General features: G+C 51.4%; 1 protein-coding gene across 1 annotated transcript in view; it reads right to left on the bottom strand.

Moving 5' to 3' along the window:
- Positions 1–18,644, bottom strand: part of SLIT1 (slit guidance ligand 1) — a 167,665-nt gene that overhangs the window by 130,259 nt on the left and 18,762 nt on the right. The window contains exons 2-4 of the mRNA XM_004749578.3: positions 15,141–15,212; positions 13,030–13,101; positions 7,527–7,598 (exon numbers count right to left, since the gene is read on the bottom strand). Of these exons, the coding sequence (XP_004749635.1) occupies positions 7,527–7,598; positions 13,030–13,101; positions 15,141–15,212 (216 nt within the window). The remainder of the gene's footprint in view (positions 1–7,526; positions 7,599–13,029; positions 13,102–15,140; positions 15,213–18,644) is intronic.

Here is an 18,644-nt window from a genome sequence, read left to right as displayed (position 1 = left end):
ATCTTCTTGATGCTTATGGATTCAGTTCGTTCCATGATGATTTTTGTAAATGCTGTAAGAGAGGACCTTTCATTCCTTTGAGCCCCCGGAAAATGTCCCCAGCAGAGCACTCTGTCTTCACGGGGCATTCTCCTGGGGTCTGACCCATTGGTGGCTCTTCCCTCCAGCCCTCCTCTAGGCCCTGGCTGTGTGTGTTTGTGAAGGCCTGTGTGGTTCTGAAGCTGCGGGGTCAGAGCCAGCGGCCAGCTCTGCGTTTAGGACATTAAACCATGCTGGGCGCATCAGCCCTCTCTGGCACTCAGAACGTCAGTCTCGGGCTGGCTGCCCTCTTCTGCAGAGGCTCCCGGCCAGCCCAGTGGGACGCTTGCCTTTTTCACTTGAGTCTTGACAGCAGGCACAGATTTAATGATTGGAAAGCACTTTGAGAATTCAGAGTGCTCCATAATTGCTAACTCATAATCCCCAAATTGTTCTCCGTGTGGCTGCGGGAGGCAAAGCGTCTGCCCTCGGGAGGGCCTTTGTTAGAATGCCCCTGCCCCCAGCAGAACCCAGCCGGGCAGGGGCAAAAGGGGGCTCTGACCATAGAGGAGTGTCTACCTAAGGCTCTTCAAAGTGTGCCGAGAGCAAGGCTGCTCTAAGTGTGAACCAGATAAAGAGGGGCTTGATAAGAATGCAGATTCTTGGGCCCTTCCAAAGCAACTAACTCAGGGTCTCTGAAGATAACCTGTATTTTAATAAACTCCCCTAGACAACTCTCATTCGCACTAATTAGAGCACTAACGGGGAGAGGTAGGGGCACGGGTTTGGGGTCAGAAGGACCTAGGTTTGAGCTGGTCTTGCCCCTCACTGTCAGAGCTCCACAGGCTCGTAAGATCTTGTTTGGGCAACAACACGCCCCCCCACCCCCACCCCCATACGTGTGCTTCATAAGGCACACAGCAGGTTAGAGAGGCTGAACAGTTCCTCTACAAAGAGCCCTATTTGACCCAGAACTTCCCAAACTGTCTAACCAAGGAAGTTTCTATCCATCACTAATGCCAGAATCACCTCACAGACTTACTATCTCATGAGACAAAGCTCGTGAAGGTCCTTCCTGGGGACCATGAAGCCTAGGGAGTAAGGGACAGCACCTTACGGCAGGGGTTCTGGCAGGAAGGAGGCCCCAGCCCGTGAGGGACAGCCCCTGGAGCCCTCCTTATCCCGCAACTAGGGTCCTGGGCAGCATGGCTTGCTCAGTTTTCCACAGACCTGCCGCCCGGAGTGGACATGTCACAACAGCGAGGTCACCTTCCTGCTTCGGGTAATTTCCCTCAGAGGCAAGACAGATCCATTTTTAACAGCTCTTCATTTCAGCAGAGAATGCCCTCCCGCCTCCGATGGGGGCTGGGGACCAGGACTGGAAGGGAGTCTTTGTTCTTCTGACCAGTGCTGACAGTTTAATTAAACCCAGCTCCAGACGGGGTCGGAGGGGTCAGGCATTCTTCAACAGGACTCCTGCAGGAAATCACCTCCACGCCTCTCCAGACACCAGGGCTCTGTTAATGAGCTATCCTGCTCCTCCTTACAGCAGGGATATAAATAAGGGGAAAGAAGCGCCCTGGGCTGCCCTCAATCACCCACCCCCACCCCTTCCAGGTCCAGCAGAGACACAAAAGGTTGATCTTGTCCGGACACATATTGGTTTCAAGGCTAAAAAGAAACCCCGAGGAACTGGGCTGCCGAAAGTGGCTTCTGGACAAGGAAGGGAAGGCAAGGCACGGCACAGACCCCGCCCCACATCCAGAAGGACAGAGGCACAGAGTCTGACCCTCACTGTTCTCCATCCCAAACGCGCGTGGAGACTGGGTTTTGCTGATATAAGAGGAGCCATGAGGTTCAAGCGTGCCTGAGCCCTGTACGCATCCACAAAACATCTCCATTTTCTCCTGTGATCGACTGTCAGGGAATGAAGCATGCCCCAAACCCAGGCCACCTGCCCCCAGAGTGGAGCCGCCCCCGCAGGGGACAGCGATCTAGCCAGGGGAGAGTCCGCCCCACCCACTGCGTCCTGCTGCTGGTCAGACACAAGCCGATCTCAATCTCGCTCTAAGAAAGCGCTGATGATAACCCTCCCCTCCCGGAGAGACAGCGCCTGCCCTCTGCCCTACACAGCCCCCTCCGTGTGTTCTCAGCACCTAGAACAGCGCCTGGCCCACAGGAGGGCCTGAGTAACCATTAAATGAATGGGTGGGCGGGGGCAGGGGATGCGTAGGATTATAGGTAGATTGATTGGTACATGGGTCCGTAGAAGTTGAATGGGTGGAGCGCTGGCTGGGGATGGTGATGGTTGTGGGTAAGCGAGTGGGAGAATCGATGGGAAAGCAGATGGAGTAGGGGGGTGGGAGTGTGTTCGATGGAAGAATGGGTGGAAGGAGGGATGGTAGAGGGAATAGAGATAGATGGGCAGATGGATGGGTTGACTGGTGTATTGTAGATAGGTAAGTAGGAGTGCAGATGAGCGGGGGGTGGGTATATGACAGATTGATGGGGTTGGAGGATAGGTAGGTGGGTGGGTAGGTGAGTCGGTAGACGAGAACAGGAAGTGGATGTGTGGTAAGGAGATGGTGGATGGAAAAGGGAGGTGGATGACCAGTAGGGAAGGATGAGCTTTAGCATCCGAGAGACCAGGGTTTGAAATTGACTCAGCACCCTGGGCATGTCTCCAACCCTCTGAGCTCACATGTCTGCATCTGTCAAATGAGGGAAATGCTGACCACAGAGATGTTCTGATGACGAAATCAGATCATGTTTGAAGATTGTCCCCCTCCCCCCCCAACCATGAGCCTGGAACAGAATGACCTTCCATTTGTCCTAACAGTTACTGTAACAACTGTTGTTCCTGAGACCTTTCATGACGGTCCTGGGAGACCCAGGCGGCAAGAAGATGTCACAGGATAGGCATACTTCTGCAGAGGCTTTGACTCCCTCTACCCGCAGACAAGGGGTAGGTGGGTGCTCTCTTCTAAAGAGGTCAGGGAGTGAGGGTGCTGAGCAGGAACTCAGGGCTCACCCTTAAGGGGGGGCCTCCCCAAAAAAGCAAAGAGCACACAAGTGACTCCAGGGCCCTAAGAAACATTTCAGGGCAACATCACCTACCAGCTCCATGCTTGCCCAGGAAAGTACCCGAGAGTACAAAAGGCACATTCCCTTTGGCAGTTCCTGGGCTTGAGTGACGCCGGTCCCAGGTCACCCCGTGGCTTCAGGAAAGCACACCACACCCCCTCCACAACCCCTAGGTGTGTCTCTGCAGGTGTGCCTCATGAAACACAGCCTCTTGTGGAGGAAAAAAAAAAAAAAAACATTTAAACCTGTTGGGAGAGATCCCTGCCATGGGACGAGATGGTTCTACACGAAAACAGACAGATGGACAAACGCTCAAGTGCGAGGTCAACTTGAAGACCATGATGCCACCGCCAAATCAGTCCTCACGTGGATTCATCCCACATTCCCTGAGCATCTATCACTGGCCACAAAGTTTACACCTGCCACAAGAGTAGGTTACATCTTTCTCCAATCCCCGCAACAGCCTGCAAGGTGGCCAGAATTCTCTTTATCTGACAAAAGAGCAAAGCAGGTTTCCCCGGGGTTGGAGGAAGCCCTCCAACATCACATGGCCAGCACTCATTTTAACTCCAACCACAGAGGCTTTCCAGCACTTGTAAAAGCTAGGAGGTCTCCTACCATAAAAGTCACACATGCTTCTTACAGAACCTGTGGGAAAACCAGAAAAGAAATAAGTCACCCAGAGACAACCCCTGTTGGCATTTTAGGGTCTTTTTCCATGCCTTCTTTACAGTGATTTATTTAGTGATTTTATCATCAGTACAGTTTTGCATCCTGGTTTTTGGTAATGCAAACATTTGTCTACAATACTCTACACCCTCCATAAAGACCACATTTGATGGTGATATAAATATTTCCTCAAGCAGCTATATCATAATTTACTGAACTGTTGCCCCAACACTGAACATACATTTCAATATTCAGTATTCTATATTTCAATAAAGGAATATTCTACATTTCAGGGCACCTGGCTCAGTCGGTTATGTGTCTGCCTTCAGCTCAGGTCTTGAACTCAGGGTGCTGGGATTGAACCCTACATCAGCCTCCCTAAGCAAAGAGCCTGCTTTCTCCCTCTCCCTCTCCTCCATGCTCATACTATCTCCCTCTCTGTCTAATAAATAAATAAAATCTTAAAAAAAAAAAAAAGAAATATCCTACATTTCAAAATTCTAAATCATGCTGCAATGAACATGTTTGTGCTCATGTTTTATTATTTCCTTAGGCTAGATCCCTAAATGTGAGATTTCAGGAAAGATCCTGAAGGTCTGGTATCTAATTCCAGCCCCATCACCAAACCACTCTGTGGTCCAAGGCAAGTCACATCTCTGGGCCTCAGGTCCCACATATGGAACACAATGGACAGACCAACCCAACAAAGGGGAAATATTCCTGAAGAGTAGCCAGTACCAGGATTTTAGCCCCCGACAGCCACACACACAAAGTCAACCCAAATATGGACTGTGCCGTCTGACCCACTCTGTGAGCACCTCACCTACACATTTGGTCTCTCTCAAACCTGCTTCATGCTGACTTAGCATAATGGCCTCTGCTAAAAGCCCATGATTTGCTCCAGGTGGGAAGGATTAGCAACGGATCCCTCAAAGCAGAGGGGAGGTCAACAGAACCACCAGGCCCTGCCTCCTAAGGGAATGTGGCCCCCCTCCAGTTCCTAAAGGAGTGGGCTCCCCAGTAAGACAGCACCAGGCGATCCCACAAACCCCCAACCCACCTCCCTGGCCCAGGAATGACCTGATGACCAAAGGTGAGCCAATCAGATTCTTTTCCCAGAAATCTGGAGTTGGGACCTGAGACACGGGGATTAACTCCAAGGCCACAGGAAGTATGAGGGGAGTCAGCACTGGGGCTAAGCAAAGTCATGGCGGAACTGAGATGCTGCCCATAAGCCCAGGACACTGGTCTGCAGGGAGAAGCAGGAAAAGAATGAGATATTTAGAAAGAACTAGAAACACCCTTCACTTCTCCGTCTGGTCCCAGCAATACTTCACTTCCTGTCCTGGGAACGTGTAAGTCTGCTGGTTGTGCCCTCGCAACTCCCCACCACCCTTCCCATCACCAGCCTGTGGGGGTTTCTGTTTCCAGAGCCCAGAGTGTCCAAGCGTTCCTCGGCCAGACCAAGCAGACTGCGACAGTTACCAGAGACGTTTGCAATGCCGGATGCTCAAGTCAATAGACTGAGGGTGCAGTTGTGACAAAGAATATCAGCAAATAAATCTTTGAGCACCCGGTGCTCCTGCATCCTTCCTCAGCACAACAACAAAGGTAAAAAACCCAGGAACAAACAACCAGATCAATAAAAGCGTCTGTTTAACCATTTCCCCCAGGACGTGCACTTTTGAGATGGCCTGACTTGGAGTGGTGTCCGGTGGCACTAAAACAGGTTGGGCCCAGCCCTAAACTCAAGTCCCAGCCTGACCTGAGCAGGGGCACTGCAAAGTCCTGCGGGCTGCCACACTTGTCCCTGCAGCCGAGCTCCAGAAATATTAACAGGAGAGCTAAAGAAAATAGTTTCCCTCCACCAGGTCTGGCTATGCTCCTGGATAAGAAACATCTCCTGCCAAGAGTTAGGGACCCATTGCCTAAAAAGAAAAAGCAGTAGGACTGGGGAAATGTTCTGCTCTAGAGCCTGGAAATACTCCCCAAAGAACCACCAAGCCTTCTCTCAGGCGTGCCCTTCTGGAAGTCCCTCTGTTGACTGCTGACTGGCCTCCTCCCCAAGAGAGCCAGCCCCAGGTCACAGGTGTGAGAACATCTGGTATTTCTGGAGGCCACTGCCTCCCCTGGTTCCCAGCGCCATAGGGTGCCAAGAGCAGGAGTGAGGCAGACTCCTGTCCTCGTCAGTGGCTTTTCCACTCCTTGAATGGAGTTCCTGGTGTCATGCTTTACACATAAAATCCGGTCATTTAAATTTGTTAAAGCACAGAAGTACTTTTCTCCAGTAAAATACGAAACCATGAAGAGCACTGAGCGGGGAGTCCGAAAGGGACTTGAATTCTGAGCCTGAGAAGGTCACTTCACCTCTCCAACTTCAAGACAAAACTTGAAGGCGGGTCCAAGGACACAGGGGCTGCCTGGGGACCACTAGGCTCATCAAGAGCTCTGGAAATCGTGACACATGTGCAAAGAACTGGCTGTGCTGAATCCAGATTCCAGGAACCCACAATCATGTTATCAGCACTCGGGCAGTACTGGGGTACCGCCTCCCTCCCAGCCCCACAGCCTCAGGCCTGTCAAAGTCACTTGCTGCCCCTTTCTCCACCTTTATGCTGCCCTACAAGCTTTTCCAGGCAAGACCAGCAGGCTCACTACCATGCACACAGTGCTCGGCTGGCCACGCTGAAGGTCCCAACCAGTGGTCTTTCAGGTTGTAAATGGCAACAACTAAAAGGACTCAAAAACCTCCCAAGTCAAAATTCATAATCCAGACAGCCCTTCAAAAATCTAACAAGAGGGGCCCCTGGGTAGCGTAGTCGGTTAAGTGTCTGACTCCTGGTCTCAGCTCAGGTCATGATCACAGGGTTGTGGGACTGGGCTCTGAGCTCGGTATGGAATCTTCTTGGGATTCTCTCTCCCTCTCCCTAAGTCCCTTCCACCCCCCCACACACTCGCTCTCTCTCTGGCATAAATAATAAATAAATGGGTTGGGTTTTTTTTTTTAACTCTAACAAGAGTACACAGTTGTTCTACATGCTTACAGAAAGCAAAGCTAAGAAAAACGTAAATTGTTGGGAAACAGATTTAGGGCTCAAACTTAATATTTCTAATATGCAGATCTGTCCATTAATGTAACTGACTATCTGGAGAGGGAGTGAACTCTCCATCATTAGAGGTAACCAAGCAAAGAATGAAGGACCCCATGCTAAGGAACAGCAAAGGAGATTCCTTAGGGAATCTCTAAAGTCCTGCCCAAAGCAAGACGCCCAAAATGGAATAAATGGTAGAACAATCACAGCCACATTTAACAAACCATAGAGCAGCAGAATTAGACACTACCCTTGAAGCTTGAAAGAAGTACATTTACAGCAAATAAAAGTATGACCTTATGCCATGGTTGATAAGCTTCCCGATCTCGTGACTCCAATCTGATAATAGAAAGAGGTCTAAGAAGGGCTTCATTGAATGAATCAATATTCAACCCAAGGCAGAACACCAAAGGCTGAGACAGATGTGCGGGCTGGAAAGCCTCTGGCATCATGGCTGACAAGAACCCCCTCCCAAGAACATTCTCACACCCGCACTGTCAAAGGCAGCACAGAGAACTGAATGAGCCTTGGATCCCAGCGGGCATGACCACTGAGAAACGCCCCGCGAAGCACCTTCCTACAGGAAGGCCTGGCCAGACACGGCCCTTCCCACGGGGTGAAGGACAAGACCACAGCCAGAGCATCAGTCGCCGCATCACTCACAGCCTCGACAGAGCCTGGTTATTCTGGAACAGCAGTTCTGGTAACATGTGCAGCTGGTTCCGGTTCAGTCGTCTAAAAGAGAGAAGAAAGGAAGGGTTGGAAGGTGCCTTGCAATCCAGGAAACACAAAAACTTTTCAGAAAGCCCTGGGTTCAGAGTGGGAGGGCGTGGGGTCCAAATCCGAAGAGGGTCGCTGTGTTGTTACCCCCAGGAAAATGAGCTTCCCTGGGCCTCGGTTTCTATGAGTGGGAGTTCGGCATCGACACTTGGGGAGGATGGGCACTGAGCACCCGGGGAAGCTCCCCGCCAAGGACCCGATGTGTGGTGGGCAGTCGACCCCTCCCGGGATTTCTGCCCAAGCTCCTCTCGTTATCACGTTACATGCGCGACACCCGTTGTAATTCATAAGGCACTGACTGAAATACTATGCTGGCTTTGTGAGCTGGAACACCGGACTCCACTTGAAACGGGAGCAGGGGTGGGACTAGCCCCACGGTTCTGATTCTTCCTTGCTTTCACCCACATTTAACTCAGGGGCAACTTAACTTTCTTTTATTATTTGCTTTAGGTCTTTTTCTCAAAATGAAAAGAGCGCTATTGATTTTTTTTATTATTTATGAAAATGCATGCTTAATTCTTTACAAACGTCAAATAATAGAAGAAAACAGATTCGGCCACCTGCATTTTCCTCACCCAACCATCTGCGGATGTCTCTCCACATCAGACAATAGAACAACCCCTTTAATTTTAATGACTGGTATGTCCATCGTTTCTAATTGCTAGACTGGGGGACGGAACAACTACTCAGTTTTATACACACAGGCAGGAGTGGGAAGCCTGGTTCTGCAATGTGACCTGGACGGGAAGATACAATGTGGAAAGAACCCAGTCTCGTCCTAGGAAAGCAGCCACACCTAACCACACGTCAGCAGCTCGTTCTTGGACACCGTAAAACGGAACTCCCGCCCACCGGGGGTGGGACCCCTGCAAGTATGGAAGCTTGGTGCTCACGCTGTGGTCCACGGGCATCTGCATGGGCTTTGCCTGGGAGTTGCTAAGAGCGGCGATATCGCAGCCTCTCCCCTAGACCAGTGGAGTCAGACTCCATTTCAGCAGGATCCCCAAGCGATCCAGGTGCTCCTGAGGGCTGGAGAAGCTCTGGTGTAAAACCCAACCTTGGGGTGCCTGGGTGGCTCAGTGGGTTAAAGCCTCTGCCTTTGGCCCAGGTCATGATCCCAGGGTCGTGGGATCGAGCCCCACATCGGGCTCTCAGCTCAGCAGGGAGCCGCTTCCTCCTCTCTCTCTCTGCCTGCCTCTCTGCCTACTTGTGATCTCTGTCTGTCAAATAAATAAATAAAATCTTTTTAAAAATTAAAAAAATAAAACCCAGCCTCGGCCCTACAGACTACAGCACAGTTCAGATCTCGCACAACTGTGTCCTTTAACACCACTGGACGAGGATAAACCAACTGGGCAAAAGCTTTCTTGTGCTGGGAGGGAGGAAGAAACATAATTGTTTGTGGCCAATAGTAACTGGCCTGTGGTTATCTCCTAGGAGGTCACCCTTCATCTGATATGTGAGAAAAGCATCATTTTCCAGCACGGTGCAGACAAGGAGACCAGCTGGAAGAAGTTTACTCAAAGGGTCAGGCTCCTAGGGAAACACATCACTGCCTTGGGGAAAAAAAAAAAAAAAAAAGACCACCAGTAGAATCCTTAAAGCACAGGAGTGGACATCAGATTACCCCCAAGTTCCTTAACCTTGTCCAGTAAATTAATTCTGTATTTACACTGCCTGGGAATCATGGGTTTTTATTTTGTTTTGTTTTCCCCCAAGACTTTCTCATTTTTCCAGCTTCAATTTCTGCAAACACTGGAGAGGGGAAAAAAATTCAAGAGCCAGTATAAAGTAGAAAATCAAAGAACACCAAAGGAGGGCCCGAGCATTGTGAAGGAGGGGCAGGTAGCTAAGAACAGACGGCAGTAGTGGTGACCGGTCCTTAGCCCTCCACATGTGCCAGGCACAGAGACGAGTGCTGTAGGGGCGCTACCTCTCCATCGGAGGGAAAGCAGAACGCACAGGTGGGTGTCTTTCTCTCGAGCATGACAACAAGGGCTCACATTCACACACCTACCCTCCCGTTTCTTTCTCTCAACAACCTGCAGGAAATTTTTACCTCTACCGTCTTGCCATATGGCTTGGCTCTTAATAGGTGCTCAGGATGTTAACCGAGTCCACTGAGCTGTCTCTGTGATCGCTGAGGAAGCCAGGATGCCCAGAGGTGAGTGACTCACCCTTGTCACGGCCACGTACGAGAGCCTGGTTCTGAAGAGCGCTTTTCCCCCACAATTCACAGCAGCCCCCCACGGCCAGCGCAGGGCGGCTGAGAGTGCCACTCCCGCTCCGTGCCCATGGCACGCCCACCCCCACGACCAGCACGACTGCACACTTTCACCTCTGTACTTGGGCCTACAGGAACTGCTTACAAGAACCAGAATGTCTGTTCCCAAACCTACCTATACCAGAGGCGCTTATAATTTTACAAGGTAATTAACTGTGACAGAGGAGAACAGAATACTCATGTGAAAAGAGTCATCTCTAGCAAAACCAAATTGGAGGCTTTCGAGAATGTCAATAAACCAAAAGCTGTTTGTTGAAGGGCTGTTGAATTAAGTAAAACACTGGGCCAAGGACAGGAGGGTCACCAAAAAACTCGGGGGCACCTGGGCAGCTCAGTCGGTTAAGCATCTGCCTTCGGCTCAGGTCATGATCTGTGGGTCCTGGGTTTGAGCCCTGGATCGGGCTCCCTGCTCAGAGTGGAGTCTGCTTCTCCCTCTCCCCTGCTTGTGCTATCTCTCTCTCAAATAAATAAATACAATCTTTAAAAAATTTTTAAAAAATGGAATTCGGAATTCTTTTTTTTTTTTTAAAGATTTTATTTATTTATTTGACAGACAGAGATGACAAGTAGGCAGAGAGGCAGGCAGAGAGAGAGGAGGAAGCAGGCTCCCTGCTGAGCAGAGAGCCCTATGCGGGGCTCGATCCCAGGACCCTGGGATCATGACCTGGGCCAAAGGCAGAGGCTTTAACCCACTGAGCCACCCAGGCGCCCCGGAATTCAGAATTCTTAATCCAGATTGCTTCTAAGGGCATTTTAAACATCTCCCTCTACATGGGGTGCCGGGGTGGCTCAGTGGGTTAAAGCCTCTGCCTTCGGCTCGGGTCATAGGATCAAGCCCCACATCGAGCTCTCTGCTCAGCGGGGAGCCTGCTTCCCCCTCTCTCTCTACCTCCCTCTCTGCCGACTTGTGATCTCTCTCTGTCAAATAAATTAAAAATTTTTTAAAAATCTTTAAAAAAATAAACATGTCCCTCTACCTTAAAGAAACCAAAAATCATAAGCAAATCACTTGTGTGTAGTGTAGGTGACAGAAGCAATACAGAACTCCAGTCTCATACTGAGAAGAAAAGCCTGGGGGGGGGTGGGGAGGTGGGGAAGAGGGTCGATAAATGCACACTTCCATGTCTGTGCTCAAAAGGGAACATTTAGAGTACGTGCAGTGTGTATGACTGCCCGCTTTACGCAACATGTAGGATTAATGGATCCACCACTGGTCTCCAGCAAGTCAGAGGAGAGGGTGCTGGCCGGCCTCGGTGACAACCCCCCAGGACACAGCGGTCACACCCCTCAAGAAGAACCACCTGCTGGGAACTTGTGGGGCACCTGCACAGGAAGGAAGGTATAGGAGCAGGACAGAAGGGACAAAGTCTGCAGTGACAAGTCTGGACTCAAAAAGGAGGGCCCTGCCCCCTCCCAAAGGCAGCGGCAGACATGAGGCGGGCACCCCCATCGGGTGTTGACAACCCCCCCCCCAACCGCCCACACCTTTCCTCCTCCAGCACCCAGAGCTGAAGCTGCAGGAGCGGGTTCGGTCCGGGTCCCAATCAGGCCCTCACAGCCCGGTCAAGAATGTGTACTTTGTCCTGAGCCTTTGGAAGAAAACAAACAGCTCCAGTCCTCTGTTCTCACGGCAGGCCCCTTATCGCTCACTCTGGGGCCTGGGTGAAGAACGCAGAAGACATGCCTTGATTTTCTTCCAGGCTGCAGGAAGGCAAGGCGACAACCATAGTCTTCTCCCTTTGTTTAATACCCTACTTTCTTTGAAGTGAAAGAGAAAAGTGAGGTATAAGGTCATAGTCGCTAAGAGCTCAGGCTTCGGAGGCAAAATGATCCGGGTTCTAATCCCCTCTTAATCGCTTAATAATGCAAGTGCCTTAACTTCAGTGCCCTTCTGTTTCTCTTCTGTAAAATACCACTGACCACAGCGTTGTTTTAAGGATTAAATGAGATATTGTAGGGCAAAGAGCTTATCTTGGTGTCTGGCACAGAATAAGGCAATCAACTGTAGCTATAGTTATAATTATAAACTCATTGTAAGAAAATCCATAAAAACGATAAGCACAAAGAGTAAAATTAAAGTTACCTGATATCCCACCACTCAGTGCAATGGGGGTTAATCTTTCCAATTACTTTCCTCCTCCTGTGTTCTATATACACAGAAGTTGATGTGATTTACATAAACATCACTTCCTGCCTTTTTCATTTAATATTATATTGTGAGCACATTCCAATGGCCTTAACTATTCTTCAAAAATGTGACTTGATAACCCATGTCTCCACCAGAATGGCTTTCTCCATTTTTTTGTTGCTGTGTTTAAGAGATGTGCAAAAAATATCCTGGATATATACATTTTTTCGCCACATCTCTGATAACTGCCTTAAAGTAAAATGGACTTTCTGGTTCAGAGGGCATGAACTCTAGGACTCTTGACACCTCTTGAGAGCCAAACCAAAGCGGAACAGTGAGACCAGTGACCCCAGTGAATGGGTGTCCCTCTCCCACCTCATTCATACCACAATCCTTTTTTTTTTTTTTCATTTTTGCCAACCTGAAATGCAAAACTTGATCAAGACCCACTCTCAAATGCAAAACCCCTGGGTTTAGAGACAACATGTAAGTCAGAAACATCACCTTCCAGTGTCTGTGCTGTGGCCCTGAACGTCCAAAACCCAGCTTCTCAGGTGGCTGCTGAGTCTCCCTGACAGTCCCCTTGGCATACCCATTCTTCCCCACTGCACACACACAGAAGCACAGACAGTGGTCACGCCTGGGCTCTGAGATTATAGGAGGCAATTTCACTTCCTCTGTACTGCGTGGGGTCTTTGCCACAATGCATTATCAGGGAAAGACAACAAAGAGACTGGCATTTAGCGTGTGGGGTGCAGACACCCTCCAGCCACGTCCTCACTGTCACCTCGTGATGACGCTGTGACCACTTCCCTAGCTGTGGCTGCCCCTGGCGCCCATCATCCAGCAGGAGGCGGTGGGGTGGAGGGGGGCATGCCAGGCTCTCCCCTCACCCTGTCCTTGCTGCTGGGCTCAGCCGTCCTGTCCCCTCAGTGCCACCCCGCCACCCTCAGCCTGCACCTGTGGATACTCACAGCCTCTCCAGCTCCTTCATGTCGTCAAAAGCCCCCCGCTCCACCACTCCAATCTGGTTCTCCATCAGCTGCCTGGGGAAGCAAAGACACAAGGACAGCTGGAAGATGCTGGATGGGGACTCTCAGCAGCAGCCGGCAGCAGGCAGTGAAATGAGAGCAGGGTCCCAGGCGCTCACACACCCAGGTCCCAGCCTCAGCTGCCCCCCAACCTTGCAGATTCCCAACAGGTATCCTCAGCACCCCCAGGCCTGACAGCAAGACACACATCCAGGCCCTGAGCCTGTGCGGAGCTCGCTGCAGCCACCAGGGCCACGGGGTACCAGGGCACCAGAGCACCAGGCCACGGCTCCAAAGGCATCCTTGCTCCGGGAAGCCGGGAACCCAGGCAGCAGGAGCGACTTGGGGCTGCTGGCACATACCCTCGTTTGGCCCAGAGGGCGCGTGTCCAAGGGGCAGAGCAGGGGGACGGGCCCACAGCAGAGGGAGGGGAGGTTGTGCCAAGTGGGCATAGCCCACACATGTAGCAAACACACTCTTCAGTTGGCAGACAACACCCCCTCTGCCTGCACCCCTGCACTGCCTGGCCCCATCTGCTGCCAACTCAGCCACCTGGCTCCATGAGACTGTACGTCCCTACAGCCCAGAACATCCGCCTGGCAGGCAGTTTGCTTGTTGCGTGGTACTTTCTGAGATGGTCGAGTGTATTTTTCTCCCTGCCTTTCCCCCCTTCCACTCCTAAGCAGGTGGCTTGAGGTTCCATGTGGACCCCACACCCTCCTAGGGAAGGAGGCAGAAGCTGTTACCGCACACTTCTCTTCCTCCACTTTGTTTCCAGAAGCCTGAGCTATTGAGGAGCTCAGACTGGAGGACAAGGTGAGTGAGGGATGCCAGGAGCGAAGGAGGGTTTCCCCCAGACTCAGAAGACACTCCTGGAGATTCGGAAGGAGTCAAGGGTCGGTGGGTTCTGGAGCAGCAGAGACCCCTGCCCAGCAACTGAGAGCTAGGACCCCGGAGAAGATGGAGACACAAAGTCCCCAGCCCCACCAAAGGTCCTCCAAGCTGAAAAATAGTTCTGAAAGAATTGAGGCCCCAGGACACTTGCACTACCCTGGGAGTACGGGGTAAGGATCCTATGATTGTCTGATATAGAATGTGTCAGAATGTATGCATGTGTCTGAGAGCCGCAGGGCAGGGAGAGGTGAAGGGATCCACTCTTTCCCCTCCTCACACCTCACCCCTGCCCAGCTCGACAAGGGAAATGCTACAGATGGCTCCTTTGCTGGCAACTGACCCCAGTAGAGCCACACCTGCCACCTCCAATATCTGCCACTGTCAGACACCCAAGGAGAGCCACCTCTGTCCTCAACAGTCCCCACTCACCTACCCTCTCGAGTCAGCAGGAACTGTAGCCTCACTGGGGAGTTTGTCTGAGGCACAGAGTCAAAAGAACTATGGAGACAGTCATGGACTAAAATGCATCCCCAAAATTCGTACACTGAGGTCCTAACCTCCAATGTGATTTGGAGATGGAGACTAGGGAGGTAATTGATGTTTAATGAGGTCAGAATGGTAGGTCCCTAATCTGATAGGACTGGTATCCTCATAGAAGAACAAAAGACACCAGAGACCTCTCTCTGTGCACACATGAGGACACAGCCAGAAGGTGGCCCAGAAGAGAGGCCTCACTACGAATAGCCTGGATGGCGCCTTGACATCAGACTTCCAGCCTCAAGAACTGCGAGAAAATACACTTCTGTGTTTAAGCCCCCAGTCTGCGGTCTTTTGTGTTGATGGCCCCAGCAGACCAATCCAGAGGCCTAAAGCTTCCTCACGGTCAGTCAGGCTTCCCTCATTCCAGGATAGGACACCCTGTAAGCCCAGCCCTGGTCCTGCCAGGTGGCGACCACTGGGGCCTACACCACGCGCAGCTCCTCAGCCCTGTGCAAGGCGGCGGCTGATCCGACTCAGGCCTCTCCATCACTTCCACCCCAGACTCCTCAGGGCATCTGAAGACTGACTCCAGAGGCAGGAGCCCTACAACCCATAGCCAGGACCACTGCCTGGGAGGGGCAGGAAGGAGGCAAGGAGCGTGGACAGCAGCCCATACTCACAGCACCCGCAGCTGCTTGAGCCCCGCGAAGTCGTTCTTGTGGATCCGAGTGATGTTGTTCCCGTTGAGTTCCCTGGTGGAGGAAAGGAGAATGGAATGGTAAGACGCCAGGGGCAGGCCCCCAGGCCAGGGCTCAGCTCCATACTCCCTTCCACGGAACTCCAGCCTGTCTTCTCACTAGTGGGGCCAGGTGCTTCCCAGCCAAGCCTGGGACCCCCAAGTCCATGTCAAGGCCCAACAAGCCAAGGCCCATCTTTGCAACAGATGCCCAGCCAGCCAGGGAAATGTACAGGGCCCGGGCTTGCTGCTGGGAGAGCTGTGCGAGCCAAAGTCATGGCTTTTGCCCAGAAAGAGCTCAGGCTGATTGGAGAGACAAGACATTCCTGCAGGGAAGAATTTGGAAACCAGCCATTGGAGGTTATTCAGGTAGATCCCCCATCTATAAAGTGGGGGTAATAATTGCGACTATCTCCTTGGGTTAGCACAGGGCCTAAACAGTAAAGAGCATGGCCTGTGCCGGGAACGGGCCCCGTTGCAGACACCAAAGCTCCTACATGTTGTCGGGAGTCTGAGCAGGAGAGAGCAGGGTGGGCCATGCATTTTAAGGAGGCTGAGGACATGGGGTTCAAGCTGAGGCCTAAAAGACAAGGCAGATGTGCCCAGCCAGAGGGATGGAGTGGACATTCCAGGAGATAACACCCGGAATATCTGGGGGCTGAGGGAGGAGACAGGCTGGGAGTCAGGAACTGCAGGAAGCAGGGTTGGGGGCATGGGAATCCAGATCACAGGGGGCCTGAGAAAGCAAGCAGAGGAAGACAGGGAGACAAGGTGGCCCGCAGGCAGGAGGGCACCACGAGGACAGTCCTCCATCGAGGGGAAGGATGGCAGGGCCAAGGAAGGGAGGGGGCCCGCCGTCTGGACCCCAGGGCCAAGCCTGAGCTTCAGGGGATCCTCTGCCCACACCACCCTGGCCTCTGGCCCTTTCTCCCTTCCAAGGCTATATGTGGTCCTCCTCAGCCTTCCCCAACCACAGACTTGGCCATGGAGCCACATTAGAGGCCATAGGGCCCCTGCTGAGCCTCCCAGGGAAGCTCACTCGCCTCTGTCAGGCCGCTTCTCTTCCTAGGGAGCTGGTGCAGCCTCAGATAAACAGGTCCTTCCAGGAGGCAGCTACAGCACTCCCCAGAAAGCTCTTCCACTGAGCCACACACAGCAGAAGCTCCATCAGGCCTGGCCCCACACCCAGCTGTCACCTCCGCATCTGATCTGTCTCCCTGTGGCAGCTCCATGTTCACATCCACGCCATCTCCTCCTCTTTCTCACCACCTCACAGTCACTCACGGTCTTGGCAACAACCTAAGCATCCCCATCCCAATGCACATGCGCACACACACACCCTGTTCCCCCACAGCTTCCTCACTTACGAGCCCCGGGCAACCCAAATCCCAGCTGCTTTGAAAAACACCAAGATCCCTCTCCTGTAAGCATTTGGGGAGTATGTTGGGCTTAGACGGTGTTCTAGAGTTGCACCCACTACAAACCCCATATTTTAGTTTCCACACATTCCAGACACAGGACTCTGGGGCCACCGTCATGAGGGGCTAGAAAGTCGTGTCAGCAGCTATGTTACCGATGAGGACATTGTGCTTCAGAGCAGTCAGTTGTCTTCCAGAGGTCACCAGCTGGGACACGACAGAGCAGAGATCTGGCCGTCTGATCCGAGGGCCCACACTCCTTCCAGCAGGCTGGGCCACTGACACGCAGGACACACATTTACCCATCACTCTCTCTGCCCTTCCCCTGAGCCTATCTCCTGATCCCAAGGAGCAGCTGAAAAACTCATTCCCTGTGCATCTCTTTCAAATGGGATCTCTGTTTGAAGAGAGAGGATTGAGCCCTCTCTAAGGTGAGGGGGCCCCTGATGAAAGCCCCAGGCTGAGCCACTCCCCACCCTAAATCCTGTGAGGAGGTCTTCTCCACATCAGACAGGCTCTTCTCTTTCTTTCCTTTTTTTCCTGTTTTGTTTTAAAGATTTTATTTATTTATTTGAGAGAAAGAGATCGAGATGTAAGAATAAGTAAGAGGAGGGACAGAGGGAGAAGCTGACTCCCTGCAGAGCAGGGAGCCCAATGCGGGACTCGATCCAGGACCCTGGGATCGTGACCTCAGCAGCAGGCCCTCGCTTAACCAACTGAGCCACCCAGGCACCCAAGACAGGATCTTTCCAACGTGTGGGTCTTTTCTCTTGAACGAAGGATTCTTTCCTGAAACCGCCACCTGTAAGCCTCACCTGCACTGCACCCTAATCTGCTCCTTGCCGATAACCATGCTTCAAGCTTCGAGAACATCACCAACAAACCCTTCAGACTGGTTCCCTCTGCAAGCAGGGCCGGCTTCCTTGGGCCAGCCTGTTGAAACCTTCATCGCCAAACCCAGAACCACATGGAGTTTTTAGTTGTTTTAATTTTTTTTATTATAACGGCACATTGGCACTGATGACAAGAACAAGAATGTTAAGCTGCAATGGACGTCACCAGAGCAACGTTTAGTGGACCTGCCAGCACATCTGAGAAACCAGATACTTCGCAGTCGTTTAAAAGGCCACAAATCATCTTGTACTAACAGGGCAAGATGTCCATGATACAGTCTGCGGTGAAAGGGTCACAAGCCAGCTTGTATTCTATGAGCCCGCTCAGGAAAAATCCATACACATGTCCATCCTGGTCTGTGCACCGAGCAAGCTCCCTGGGGGCTGTTTGCCACACAGTAATGCCTAAAATTGCTAAATGGTGGTTTTAGTTTCCTTTTTATGCTTTTCTGTACTGCTTGAAATTTTTAAAAGATTTTATTTATTCATTTGGAAGAAAGAGAGAGGGAGCACCTGAGCGAAGGGAGAGAGGCAGAGGGAGAGGGAGAAGCAGACGCCCTGCTGAGCAGGGAACCCAACATGGGGCCCAATCCCTGTACCCCAAGATCAGAATCCAAGGTGAAGGCAGTTGCCCAACCTTCTGAGCCACCCAGGAGCCCTTGCTTGAATTTTTAAAATTACATCAGTATTTTTATAAGCCAACATAATAGGCAAGTTATTGCATTTAAAAATTAGAGTAATACAGAGCACCTGGGTGGCTCAGTTGGTTGGGTGTCTGGCCTTTGATTTTGGCTCAGGTCAGGATCTTGAGGGCCTGGGATCAGGCCTCCTTTCAGGCTCTGTGCTGGGCGTGGAGCCTGCTTGGGGTTCTTTCTCCCCTTACCCTCTGCCCCTTCCCCACCTATGCATGCTCTCTCTCTAATAAAATACATAAATAAAAATAAAAGTAAGAGTAATACATGCACATTGCTTAATTTGTTTCAGTTATCTGAATAATAAAGAAAAAAAATTCAAATCACACATAAATTCATCACCCGGAACGAACCCCTGTTAACATTCTAGAATAGTTTCATCCAAGCCTGTTTCCTTTGCACACAATCTTTATATAGTTGAAATAATTTAATAAATATTGGTTGA

The sequence above is a fragment of the Mustela putorius genome, unplaced genomic scaffold (assembly GCF_011764305.1).
Source record: "Mustela putorius furo isolate JIRA1106 unplaced genomic scaffold, ASM1176430v1.1 tig00003909_pilon_pilon_pilon, whole genome shotgun sequence".
NCBI lineage: Eukaryota > Metazoa > Chordata > Mammalia > Carnivora > Mustelidae > Mustela > Mustela putorius.
The sequence above is the reverse complement of the archived record's forward strand: the minus strand, read 5'-3'. Positions and strand labels throughout refer to the sequence as shown.